This window comes from Jaculus jaculus, chromosome 4, assembly GCF_020740685.1.
Source record: "Jaculus jaculus isolate mJacJac1 chromosome 4, mJacJac1.mat.Y.cur, whole genome shotgun sequence".
Lineage (NCBI taxonomy): Eukaryota > Metazoa > Chordata > Mammalia > Rodentia > Dipodidae > Jaculus > Jaculus jaculus.
In genome coordinates, this window is record NC_059105.1 from 116,148,794 (window position 1) to 116,162,224 (window position 13,431).

The 13,431-nt window shown below is 45.2% G+C and overlaps 1 protein-coding gene across 2 annotated transcripts in view; it reads right to left on the reverse strand.

The window, feature by feature from the left end:
- Nucleotides 1–8,256: 8,256 nt before the first annotated feature.
- LOC101609433 (two pore calcium channel protein 1-like) overlaps nt 8,257–13,431 on the reverse strand; it is a 65,054-nt gene continuing 59,879 nt past the window's right edge. For both annotated transcript variants that reach the window (XM_045147724.1, XM_045147723.1), the window contains 3 exons: nt 11,588–11,701; nt 11,224–11,348; nt 8,257–8,849 (listed from right to left, as the gene is read on the reverse strand). In XM_045147724.1, the coding sequence (XP_045003659.1) occupies nt 8,704–8,849; nt 11,224–11,348; nt 11,588–11,701 (385 nt within the window). In that variant the 3' untranslated portion in view covers nt 8,257–8,703. The remainder of the gene's footprint in view (nt 8,850–11,223; nt 11,349–11,587; nt 11,702–13,431) is intronic.

The window sequence follows — 13,431 nt, forward strand, 5'->3', positions numbered from 1 at the left end:
GTTTCTTCAAAGTATCAGTCAATAGGAAATCTCAGATCCTGAAATGATTTATTTTGCATATGTGTATCGTGTGTGTGTGTGTGTGTGTGTGTGTTTGTGGTGTTTGCATATCTGACAGTGTGATATATGCAGGTGTGCATGTCTCATGGGTGTGCATGCAGAGTCCAGAAGAGAATGTCAGGAATCCTGTAGCACTTATCTGTATTTCCTTGAGAAAGAGCCTCTCATTAAATCTGTAACTGCCAACTTCAGTCAGACTGGCAAGCCCCAGCAATTCTCCAGTTTCTGTTCCCCACAGTACTGGAGTTACAATATTCATGGCCACACTCAGATGTGTGCCTGGGTGCTGAGGAATCAGATCAGGGTGAATTAGTCCCTCATGCATGCCTACACTACAAGCCCTATTACCTGCTAAACCGTCTTCCCAGCCTGAAGACGGTCTTTTTTTTCTAGCTGTACAGATTACTAATCAGCTCTATTTTAATCACATCCAATCTAGCTTCTGTCTTTTAGAGCCAGAGGAGCCCTAATTGGGAATAGACTTCCTCCTTCTTTCCTCAACATTGTGATGTAAACCAATCCTAGATGACACACAGTCGAATATAGGACGAGTTGCTTCCTTCTGTCCTCATCCTCAGATACCTTGTTCTCCATTCTGGAGGCGCCATGACCCTTTGGCTTGTGAATCTAAGATCATTCTTCATTGTATTTTACATGCTGTATTTTTCACAGAACCATAATACTGCTTTCATTTAATATGTGATGGAAAATGTGATGATAGAATATCCACAGTGTTTTAATAGCCATATATTTGATTGTGGTATAGCTGTAGTTATAAATTCCTAGAAGAGAAATTGCTGGGTCACAGGTGAGTACATTTAAAATTGAGAATCAGTGTCTGCAGCTAGCCCTCCCCCCATGGGTTCATGTCAGGATTCATAAAGTCCTTGCTTTCACCTTCACTGATAGCACAGGCCGACTGACCTGTGCCAATTTGACAGATAGTGTCTCCTTATAGCCTTGATTTGCATTTCTCTTGTGCATTAGGCCAAATATATCCATGTAGTTCCATAGGTAAGTATGAAACTATTACCTGTCCATTTTCTACAGTCTTAAGTGAGCTTTTTTATATCTTAAAATAGCACCCCCAATTGAAAATAACAAAAGGTCCTTTGTTGTTTAAAACTAGTACCAATTTAAGTATTTAGAACAAAACTTTTTGGTTGCTATTTTTTAAATTTTCATTTATTGATTTGCATGTAGTAGAGTGGGCAAGGGCCTCTTACTCCTGCAAGCGTACATCAGAGACTTGTACCACTTTTTACGTCCAGCTTGTATGGGTGGCTTGGGAATTGACCCTGAGCCACAGGCTTTGCAGGCAAGCTCTTTCAGCCACTGAGCCGTCCCCCCATACTATTTCTAGCTGATAGTTAGAATATACAAAAACTATTGACTTCTGTAAAAAATGTTTCCAAGTGATTCTTTAGAATTTTCCAAGTATCCATCTGTGGTAGTTTGAATATGTGTCCCCCACAGACATGGGTGTTTTATTAAAATTGAGTTGGCATCTTTAGCCCTTAGGCAGACTCCTGCCACTGGGGGCATATCACTAAGGGAAGATCTGAATTCCAGCCTAAAGGTATACAGAGAGGTTTGAGTTCTGGTGGGGTCCTGTTTATTGCCAGTTTGTGCTTGCAGCACTCAATTTTTATTTGGATAAAAGACCACCCTTTCACCTTTTGCTGTTGCAGTATCTTTCTTCTGTTTATATCACATTCAAAAACATCTTCCGAGCCAGACATGGTTGCACACCTTTAATCCCAGCACTTGTGAGGCAGAGGTGGGTCGCTGTGAGTTTAAGGCTAACCTGAGAAACATCTTCCATGTGATTCACAACAGCAATTTGACCAGTGTCCTCAGTACTCTTACCCATCTGGTCCATGGCCTGTGTCAGTATCCACATGAACTTTAGTCTGATTTCTAGCAACCACTTGTCCCCAGAGTAAGAGACTTGGTCTAGACAAAGTAAGTTGCTTTAATCATGTTATCCAAGTAGTTTTGGTTTTGCTCATATTCCTGGTACAGACAAGTCTGGATTACATACACACTTGGTTTATCTGCATGTGGAGAAAGCTTTGCAGTGGGCACCTGAAGTGAGTGCAGTATGAGTCCTTATTGGGAGGCCAACGGAACATACACCTCACTCCACTAGTGAGACTCGGGGAGAGCTGGGCCTCCTCATCTTCACAACTTCAGTGGTCCAGCTCATCCCAATGCTCAGACCTTGCCTGGCCTAGGTTCAGGTGGCATTTCTCATTCCTCCTTGACCAGCACTTCCACATTCAAGATCTAGCTAAGAGAGAAGCTTCTTGCTTCAGAGGCTCCTCCAGTGCCTTTCCCCCTGGATTCTATCGGGTCTAAGAGGAGATGCCAATGTGGATGTGACTAGTATATTCCTGAATGAAAAGTGAAGAATGTGGTCAAAGACTCAGGAATGAGAGCTCCTGGGCTGGCAGGTGCTTTCTAGCTCCCGCCCCACACTAAATTTCTCTGCACACGTCCTGTGAGCAGCATGGTTCTTTGCCCTCATCTCAAGTTCACTGCAACTTTCTCATTGATCCCATTCTGGAATATTTCTGGATTGGTTCGACTATAGCAGGCTAAACCGTTGAAGAAGGCAAGAGTCATTTCTTCCAGAATAATCTGGGAGTGAGCATTCCTGTGCTGGAACTGATCTGCCTAGCGCTGGAGATTTCCACAATGTTCTTGTTGCCAGTTTCCAGCTGGAGAAAGGGGGAAGCTGCTCCTATGGACAAGACCCCAGCCAGGCTTGCGGCCCAAAGGCACATAACCATGACGCTGCTTAGCCAAGGAGTCTGAGGAATGAAGGGCCCAGCTGGACTGATGTAAAGAGACTGAAAACCAGTGAAAGCTGTATTAAAGGGTGGATCCTTTCCACAGCTCTTCTGACAGTGGTTAGGGCAGTGTGCCCCCTAGTGGGGCCAACCCAGGAACTACTATTTCAAGAGTCACAATGAGCTCAGAGTTCAGAGTTCCTGCTGAAGTCTCACACGTGGAAAAAAAAAAAAAATGATGAAACGTGGCTTGGAATGAATGTATGGAGCATGTGGGTGTGTATGTGTGTGTGTTACCACATGAAAAAAAAAATGACTGGTAAATGAAAAGGCAGGTTAAACAATATATGGAAATGAGAGGGAGTCAGTCAGGTAGCTTTGTTAGGCAGTTTTAGGGTGACTGGGCTCCTGAAAAGGCAGGAAAGTCTACACTTAGGAAAGATCAAAGGATGACCTGATCCATCTCTTGCCTAGTTCCCTAGACCTGTTTTTCCAGACCTGAGTCCCTCAGTGGTCTTTTTCTAGAATCCTGACATTGTAGTTGGTCAAGCTGAGATCCCAGAACCTGGCATCATGGCTGACCTCTTCCTGAGCCAGCCTTTAGCCCAGACCAATCAGCTGGCTCACTTGAGCCAGAAGGTGAAACCTACCACCATAAGTTTATAAATGTTTTACCAGGAGAGGGCTATCTGCACCCCCCCCCCCCGGCACCCTCCCCTGTTGCCTGACCACGGGTGTTCAGCTTCTGGTGAGTTTTTTCTCATCTTAGCCCAGCTGAGCCAAGGTGAGGGGAGAACCCCCCAAGACCCTACTTCCCACATGGCTCTTTACGTCTCCTGTCATCCACGTGGCAGGAGCTCTTTGTATTTTTATTTTCTGTCCTCTCTATGGTTTTTCCAGGCCCAACACATGGGCTCCCTGGCCATGTGCATGGATTCATTTTCTTTCCCTTGTTCTGTATTTCCCTAAATAAATAAAATAATTTAATAATTATCCTTCTCGGTCTTATTCAATTCTTTGATTAAAAAGTAGACATGCCATGCACAAGAATTAAGTCCAAATGGATTAAAGACCTTAACATCAGACCGGAAACTTTGAAACTGCTAGAGGAAAAAGTAGGGGAAACCCTTCAACATATTGGTCTTGGCAAAGACTTTCTGAATACAACCCCAATTGCTCAGGCAATAAAACCACAGATTAACCACTGGGACCTAATGAAATTACAAAGATTTTGCACCGCAAAGGACACAGTGAAAAAAGCAAAGAGGCAACCTACAGAATGGGAAAAAAATCTTCGCCAGCTATATATCTGATAGAGGATTAATATCTAGGATATACAAAGAACTCAAAAAGTTAAATAATAAGGAATCAAACAAGCTAATCAAAAAATGGGCTATGGAGCTAAATAGAGAGTTCTCAAAGGAAGAAATACGAATGGCATATAAGCATCTAAAAAAATGTTCTCCGTCACTAGTCATCAGGGAAATGCAGATTAAAACTACATTGAGATCCATCTCACTCCTGTCAGATTGGCCACCATCATGAAAACAAATGATCATAAATGTTGGCGGGGATGTGGAAAAAAAGGAACCCTTCTTCACTGCTGGTGGGAATGCAATCTGGTCCAGCCATTGTGGAAAACAGTGTGGAGGTTCCTAAAGCAGCTAGAGATTGATCTACCATATGACCCAGCTATAGCACTCCTAGGCATATATCCAAAGGACTCATCTCATTTCCTTAGAAGTACATGCTCAACCATGTTTATTGCTGCTCAATTTATAATACCTGGGAAATGGAACCAGCCTAGATGTCCCTCAACAGATGAGTGGATAATGAAGATGTGGTACATTTATACAATGGAGTTCTACTCAGCGGTAAAGAAAAATGAAGTTATGAAATTTGCAGAAAAATGGATGGACCTGGAAAGTATTATACTAAGTCAGGTAACCCAGGCCCAGAAAGCCAAGCGCCACATGTTCTCTCTCATATGTGGATCCTAGCTACAGATGACTGGGCTTCTGCGTGAGAATGAAAATACTTAGTAGCAGAGGCCAGTAAGTTGAAAAGGAGACATAAAGGGTGGAGAAAGGAAGGGAGGAGGATACTTAATAGGTTGATATTGTATATATGTAATTACAATGATTGTAATGGGGAGGTAATATGATGGAGAATGGAATTTCAAACGGGAAAGTGTGGGGGTGGGGAGGGAGGGAATTACCATGGGATATATTTTATAATCATGGAAAATGTTAATAAAAATTAAAAAAAAAAAAAGTAGACATGAACCTAGGGCTTGGGTTCAAGGACTTTCCTGACCCCTAGCACCCATTTCAGAAGCACATGAAATAGAATACCCACTTGGGGTTACATGACTATAAATGGTTCTGTTTAGTTTTAGAAAAAAATTTCAGCAGAAACCACTGGCAAGAAGTTCTCTGAATGGGAGAATGAAAGGAAAGAGAAGAAAAAGGAACAATACACATATTTAACTTATGACTATATCACTGAATTGAATTATTTAAACTGACAATAAGCTATTTACTAGCTAAAACAGAAATGCGAACATGCCAAATTTTAAAAATTGAGATGTCTGGGCTACAGCAAGGCCCTACTTCAAACCCCTCCCAAAACAAAACCTGAGCTACCATTCCATGAACGTAGTATATTTTATACAATAGTTATCCACTGGATATGGTGGTTCATATCTGTAATCCCAGAATTTGGGAAGTGAGGTAGAAAGACTGCTGTGAGTTCAAGGCTGATCTGAGCTGCAGAGTGAGACTATGTTTCAAAACGATCAAAAATAGGTATTAGAAAGCCAGGCATAGTGGCACGGAGGAAGAGGTAGAGGAAAGTCACTGCGTTTGGGGTCAGCCTGAGACTACATAGTAAATTCCAGATGAGCCTGGGCTAGAGCGAGACCCTACCTCAAAATAAAAAAAAAAAAAAGTAAAAAAAGATATTAGAAACAAAGAATTAAGAGAGCTCTAGAAGGGTGGCAAGGCTACAATGGCATCAGGGGATTGGCCAGGCACTTGTTCCTTGTGGCAGTAAGATTCTGTTGCTATAGAGCCAAATACCAGGTTTGGTGACCTGAGTAGGGACAGACACTGCTCTAACATTGGCCCTGAATGGGAGTCAGCACTGCCCTGTCCCTACAGTCTTGAAAGGAACGCGCTGTTGTTCCATGTTTGCAGATGAAGGATCCAAGGGACATTCACTGATAAATAGTGAACAACCCAATGTGACACCAGACAGTCTGCTCCCAGAGTCTGTGACTGGAATTGCTTGGCTTTTGTTCCTTCACCAGGAGGTCCAGAAAGCCCTTCAGAAGTCACCCAAGCTCCCTCCAGTGGCATGGCACCTGGCTCTTTGTCACTATACCAAGATGGGGGGAGCGGGCTCCCAGTGATTCCCCTGCCTCCAGGTGGGGCCTGTGACAAGGCAAGAAGCAGCAGACGATCAGAAAAGGCAGACATGACTACCCTTGCTCAAGATGTAACTGTGATCCAAAAGTGTCAGATCCATAGACAGAAAGTTGCTTGGTGGTGGCCAGGAGCTGGAGCAAAGGAGCTGTTTATTGGATGCAGAGTTTGCTTTGTGGGACAGAAATATTCTGGTGCTGATGGCTGCATAGCTGAGTGTACAGGAGGCAGTAAAGGCAGCTGGTTGCCAGCAGCCATGAGCATATGGATCAGATGAGTGTTCCATGGGCTCACACCACAAGCTGTGGTGCCATCAGGAGGTGACACACCTTTAGAAAGTAGAGCCTAGTGGAAGGAGGTAAGGTCAGTAGGAGCATGCCTGTAAAGGGAGTAGTGGAACCTCCCAACTGCCATGAGGTGAACAGTTTGTTCAGTCATGGACTCTCACCATGATGACTGCTTCATCACAGACCATGACTATGGACTGAGCTTCTGAAAACCATGAGTCTAGATAAACCTGTCCTCCTTATAAACTTATCTCGGGCACTTTAACACTGATGGACAGCTAGCAAAATATCACGTTGACAACCCAATTTAGAAATGGTTAAGATGGTTGAAAAAAAAAAAAAGAAAAAGAAAAGGTCATTTTGAGGATTTGCTCAGGCTGGGGTCTCAAATTTGCTATGTAGCTGAGAATGTCCTTTAACTTCTGATTTCTCCTATATCTACTCCTCAAATGCTGGGATTGTTCACTGCTGCATCAGCTTAAAGATGATAAATTTTGTGTTGTATTTTAACACAATTTAAATTTTCATCAAGAATTTTCATCCATGAACATACTGTAATGTAAATGCTCACAACCCCTTCCATTCCTTTCTTTTGTCCCACCCCATCCCACAGAACCCCCTCCTGGTCCTTCCTTTCTAACCAGTCCTTCTATTTTGATGTCCCTTTCTTTCTTCTTCCTCTAGCATCCACATCAAATGTTGATGGACTCAATGTTGTGACAGCTGACATCCAAATATGAGGTCATGAAGGCACCAGTCATTTCCTGTCCACAGGACACTGTCCCTAAGTCTGCTTTCCTTGCCACCCTCTAGCTCTTACCTTCTTTCTGCCCCACAATTAAATTTTTAACAATATTTTATTTTCAAGTAGAGATAGAAAATCAAGAGAGAGCGTGTTGAGAGAGGACCTCCAGTAGCTGTAAACAAATTCCACAATGGCACTTCCCTTACAAAACCATGGGGTCAGGGAGGATGAAGACAGAGCAATGCTGACTCCTCCTCATGGTCAGTGTTAGAGCAGCATCTGTCCCAACTCAGGCTTTACGTGAGTTCTGGGGAGTTGAACATCCTTAACTGCTGGGCCATCTCTCCAGACCCAATTTAGAAAAAAAATATTTTTTTTTTTTTTGTTTTTTTGAGGTAGGGTCTTGCTCTAGCTCAGGCTGACCTGGAACTCACTATGTAATCTCAGGCTGGCCTCAAACTCAGTGATCCTCCTACCCCAGCCTCCTGGGATTAAAGGCATGTGCCATTGCACCCAATTTAAATTTTTAATGAAATTAATCCCTTTAAAGTTCCCAGAAGAGGCATGTCATTGTTTTAGGAGATTTTTCAGCCAGGGAAAGTATCCTCAAAGTGTGAACTTACTTGAAATCTTATTATGATTGTAATTCAATTAAAGAAGCTTTCAGACCACATTATTTCCCACTAAGAAGCAATTGTGACAATTACAGTTTCATAGTTTTTCTTAATTTTGAAGAAACACTGCCTTTAAAAGCTACACTTACCACATTTGAACTTCATAATTCATTCATGTAACACTATAGCACAGTGTTTTGACAGGGTAACAAGATATATAAAAATAAATGAGACACTTTTATATACACTTGGTTTGTGTGCAGATGTGTAGGACAGCACTCCACAGAATCTCCTCATCAGCTTTCTTTCTTTTTTTTATGGAGGAAGGGATATTTATTGAAGCTTACAGATCCAGGGGAAGTTCCATAAATGGTAGAAGAAGCTGGCCTGCCTTCACAGGTCCAAGCAGAGAGAGAGAAGCACAGACCAAAAGTGACACAGCACAGCACGCTTCAGGAACTCCAGCTAGGCACACTTTGCATATCTTTAGACTGAAATCCCAAACCCACCACCACACCTTAAGATCTGCCCAGTGACATCTCCTCCAGCCAGGTGGCTGCAGCTCATCAGCTTTCTTGCCTTTGCTTTCATGATCATATCTAAGAACATATCTGTAGGGTGAATGAAGCTTATTCACAAGCTCATTTAAATACAAAAGGCAGCCTGGGCTGAAGGAATCATCACCTAGCATGTGGAAATAAAGATGGCTTCATCTTTTTTTTTTTTAATTGGGGCTGAGAAGTGGGTGTCCAGCTGTGGATCCTTGCAAGCCCAGGATCATGCACTGTTCTCAAAATTGGGGCTCTTGGGATATATGTCACTAGGTGACAGGTTTAGAATCTCATCCAAGGAAGGGCCTTCATCTTCAGGAGCAATTTCAGACTCAAACATCCGCTGCAGCAAGGCATCCACGGTCCTGTACTCTAGGAGGAAGGTGAAAGAAACATGTGAAATCGTTGCAGCTCCAGGGAGCACTCAGCCTGGTAGGTTGCTCCAGGGTCTTAGACAAGGCTCTCAGCCCTGTCACCAAACACTGGGAGGAAGAATACACACATCAAGGGAGAATCACCTGTCCATCCCAAGTCCTCCAGCTTGATAGACAGCCCTGAAGACCAAGAAGGTCTTCACAGGACGAGGGAGGGAGGAAGGCCATGGCTTACTGGTGTGTGCTCACACCACTTCTGAAAACTGTGCTATGTCCCTCAGACTGCCCTTTTTGCAGGGCACCTTGGCCAGAGCCCAAAGTGAAAGAAGTGGGTTTGGTAAACAATCATTAGTCTAATGAGAATCAATGAAGGAATTAAACAAAGGCTGTTGAGCCCTTCGGATAGCTTAGACAGCAGTAAAGCCATGCCTTGTACATGTGGGGCTTTGGGTCTGAAAGAAGGACAGATTAGGACCACGTCACTGAAGGACACAGGTGCCCTACCATGCGCAGAGAGCAAAGAAAGCAGAATGAAGGGGCTTTTAGAGCGACTAGCCTTTGTGGGTAAGTGGGGGCTCTCTTATAAAGGGCTGCTCCAGCAGGCTTCTGGGGGGATATGCAGGGTCTACAAAGGCCCTGTGGCAGGAGCTGAAAGGCCAGCAGAGCTGAGGAGTGGTGGATGTGGTTGCTGAGTGGAAGAGAGGAGAGGCTGAGACACACCACACAAGCAGAGGTGAGGGGACTAGTGCTGATTCTAGGACAGCTCAAGGTTGGATCTGCATGCTGGCAATATCTTACTAGCCACCAGGAGGAGGTGATTTAGAGAAACACCAGTTCTAGTTATGCCTTGAACACTTTTTTTTTTTTGTCTATTTGTTGTTTTTTTCCCATGTTTGTGTTGTCATCATATGTGATGCCGGTTTGTGTGTGGGCACACATATGTGTGCATGTGGAGACTAAGGTTAGGTGTCAGGTGACTTACTCAATTGCTCTCCACTTTATTCTTTACAAAAAATATTTTGGGGGCTTGGCAGTTAAGGCTGTTGCCTGCAATGCCTAAGAACCCATGGTCGATTCCCTAGTACCCACATCAGTCAGATGCACAGCGTTGCATGCATGCATCTGGAGTTCATTTGCAGCAGGTGGAGGCCCTAGTGTACCCAGACACTCACACGCTCACTCTCTCTTTCGCTTCCTCCCTCCCCCACCAAAAATGTTTTCCAAAAACATTTTATTTATTTACTTAAATAAGAGAGAATATGGGGATCCCAGGGACTCCTGCAACTACAAACTCCAGACACATGCACCACATAGAGTATCTGGCTGTATGTGGGTTTTGGGGAATCAAACTCAGGCCAGCAGACCTTGCAAGCAAGCATCTTTAACTGCTCAGTCACCTCCCTAACTACTTTATTCTTTGAGAGAGAGTTTCTCATTGATCCTACTGGTCCAGAGAGACTAGCTAACCAGTAAGCCCCAGGAATTCCTATCTCTACCTCCCTAGGGCTGGGATTATAGCTATACCACAAATAGCATTTTTCATTGGTTTGGGGGATCTGAACTCAGATCACACTTTACCTACTGAGCCATTGTGTAGGACCCCATAGACTTGGGTGTTTTATTAAAGCTGATAACTTGGGTCTCCAGCCACCTGGCTGGAGGAGGTGTCACAGGGAACAGATCCTGGAATCCAGAAGCTGTAATGGGGGTGGGAGGGGCCAGTCAGATCTGAAGTCAAAGGTATGCAGAGAGGTCTGAGCTCTGGTGAGGTCCTGCTTGCTGCTGTGTGTGTGTGTGTGTGTGTGTGTGTTTTCTGACTGGTGGTGGTTTCTCTCTCTGCGTGGATTTATAAAAGGGAGCTAGCTTTTCCCACCGTACAAGGAACTTCCTGGATCTTTGAGCTTGAAATAAGCCCCTTCTTCCCACAAACTGTGTCTGGTTTAAATGTTCATCCCAGCAACATGGAACTGAATACAACAGCCATCTTCCTAGACCACAATTAACTCTTCTTTTGCATGTGTGTGTGATATATATAGCGTGGTGTGGTGTATTAGGTGGGCTGTGTATGCACCCCGTGTGCATGGAGACCAGAGGAGGATGGTGGGCATCTCCCTCCATCACCCATCCTTGTGCTTACTTAAGACAGCCTCTTACGGATGCCAAGGTTGGATCTTGTCATTTTTCCTAGCCCCAGCAATCCTCTGGCCTCTGCTCATCATAAGTCTGGGTTTACAGATGCACATGCCCCCACCCACCTATTTGCATGGACCCTGGAAAATAGAACTCAGGGTGCTATCAGGCCCCTGAAGTCCTTGTGCTTACACAGGAAGTACACTTACCCACTGATCATCTCTCCAGCCCCTGCAACTTACTTTTGGATGCAATTCTGCAGTACAGTCCTTTCAAGGCCGTCCTCCTCCTGTCTCCATCCTCCCTGCTGAAGCTGCCATCCTTGGTATCCATGTTCTCGGTGAGCTTCCTGTCCTTCACGTCTTCCCTTCAAGGAGAAAACAGGAGCAGGAGCGGGTCATGCCGTGCAGGGGCCCTCCCACGACACCCAGCCTTGGTCTCACAGTCACTGTGTGGCCACATCCAGGGCACACGTCCCAAGAAGCCCCTGAGAGCAGAGACAGAGGACCAGACTGGGCTCCAGGGCACTGACAGGCTCTACTCAAAGTACCTCCCACCCATCCCATTTCAAAATCGGAACGTTGTCAAAGTAAACAGGCTACTCACTCTTGGACCCCCACTCCCAGCTCTTGAATCTTCTTCTCAATTGCAGTTTCAATGTCACTTTTTTCTAGTGAATATGCCACAAAGAAGGCCTCCAAGATGAATGCTATGAAAATACTAAGAATAGGAAATGAGAGTTCGAGGTGGCCCAGTACTGCCCAGGAAATACCAGGCAGCAAACAGAAATAAACCCCTTCTCAGCTTTCACACACTTGGGAAGCCATTCCCCTTCAGCATGCTGGTTAGACGGTGAGTGGTGAGAAAATGCACTTTATGTTCTGAGAAGCAGCTGAAGCCCACTGCTGGGCGATACAGCCAGGCTTCTGGACAACGGCAAGTGGGGTCACTTGAGAATTGTTATTTCCAAGGGATTCCAGGAAAGAGATGCTGTTCCCTCTCCAGGATGGTACTGTCTTACTAGCCACCAGGTGAACATGGGTTGGAGAAAGATCAGTTCTGGCTTCGCATTGAGCACCACTTACTTTTTCTCTTTTCTTTCTTTTTTATTTCCTATTTGTTGCTTTTTTCTGTGTGTGTGATCATGCATGTGTATATGCCTGTTTATATGTGTGTAGGCGCACACATGTGTGCATGTGGTGGCTAAGGATAGATGTCAGGCAGTTTACTCAATTGCTCTGTGTTCTTTTTTTAAAAAAAGACATTTTTATGGGCTGGAGAGATGGCTTAGTGGTTAAGGCGCTTCCCTGAGAAGCCATAGGATCTAGGTTTGATTCCCAGGACCCACTTAAAGCCAGACGCACGAGGTGACGCATGCATCTGGGTTCCTTTGCAGTGGCTGGAGGTCTTGGGGCTCCCATTCTGTCTATCTACCTGTCTGTCTTTCGTACTCTCAAATAAATAAATACAAAGATTTTTTAAAAATTTTACTTATTTACTTGAGTAAGAGAAAATATGGGCATGCCAGGCATGTATTCTAGGGTGGCAAAGGAAAAACCCTTGCCCTTTCCCCCAGGAAGGGCAGCGCTGCTGCGCTCGAGCCAACACGATGGCTGTAGGAGGGCCGCAGCTCCGCGGCGGAACAGCTCCCGAGCAGGCGCAAGGCCCTGGCTTTGATTCCTAAAGTTGGAAATAAGAATAAAAATGAAGCCTCCCACCCTGCTGCTGAGAAAAAGCAAGTCACCAGTAGCTCTGTCATCTGTGCCCCAACCACAAGGGATGGTCTTTGTCTCTGACCCAAGGTCTCGCTCGGGTTTTCTGTCAGTGTGTGCGCAGCAGCAGCCCAGCCTAGCCCAGCCTGTTAGATTACAGTAGGCTCAACTCTGTGCCCCTCACCCTTTCTGACTTGCCCAGGGCCAGTCCAGGACTGTCGGCATGCACAGGCTCCTGGGGGAGGGCAGAAGCCCCCCCCTTTCCACTCTTCTTCCTTGGCCTGGGCTGGTGGTCCTGTATTCTCTATGTGAGCTCTCAGAGAGCAGCCTACCCTTTCTCCCCACCACCCTGTCCCACTTAGACTGTGGTGCACACAGGCCTGGCCAAGCTCCCACAGAGCTCTTCTCACCCCACTCTCAGTCAGAACATTCCTTGGGGCATTCCTGGAACTGCCGGCAGTTGTGGGAGGCCAGGCAGAGTGCTGATGCTGGGTGGTCAACCCAGCATCCCAGTCCCTGGGCTTTGAGATGGGACAGGCAGTGGTAACAGGGGACTCAAATACAGGCCCCATAAGCAACCAGCTGAGGAGCAAGAGCCTAAGAGTCCAGCTGGAAGGAGAGCCCTTATGAGGGGTGCGGTGTCACTGCAGCCTTCAAGTATTTATTGAGCTCTCCCATGGGAAAGAGGCAGAATATACTTGGAACCAATGATAAGAATCCACCAGGTGCCACATTCCA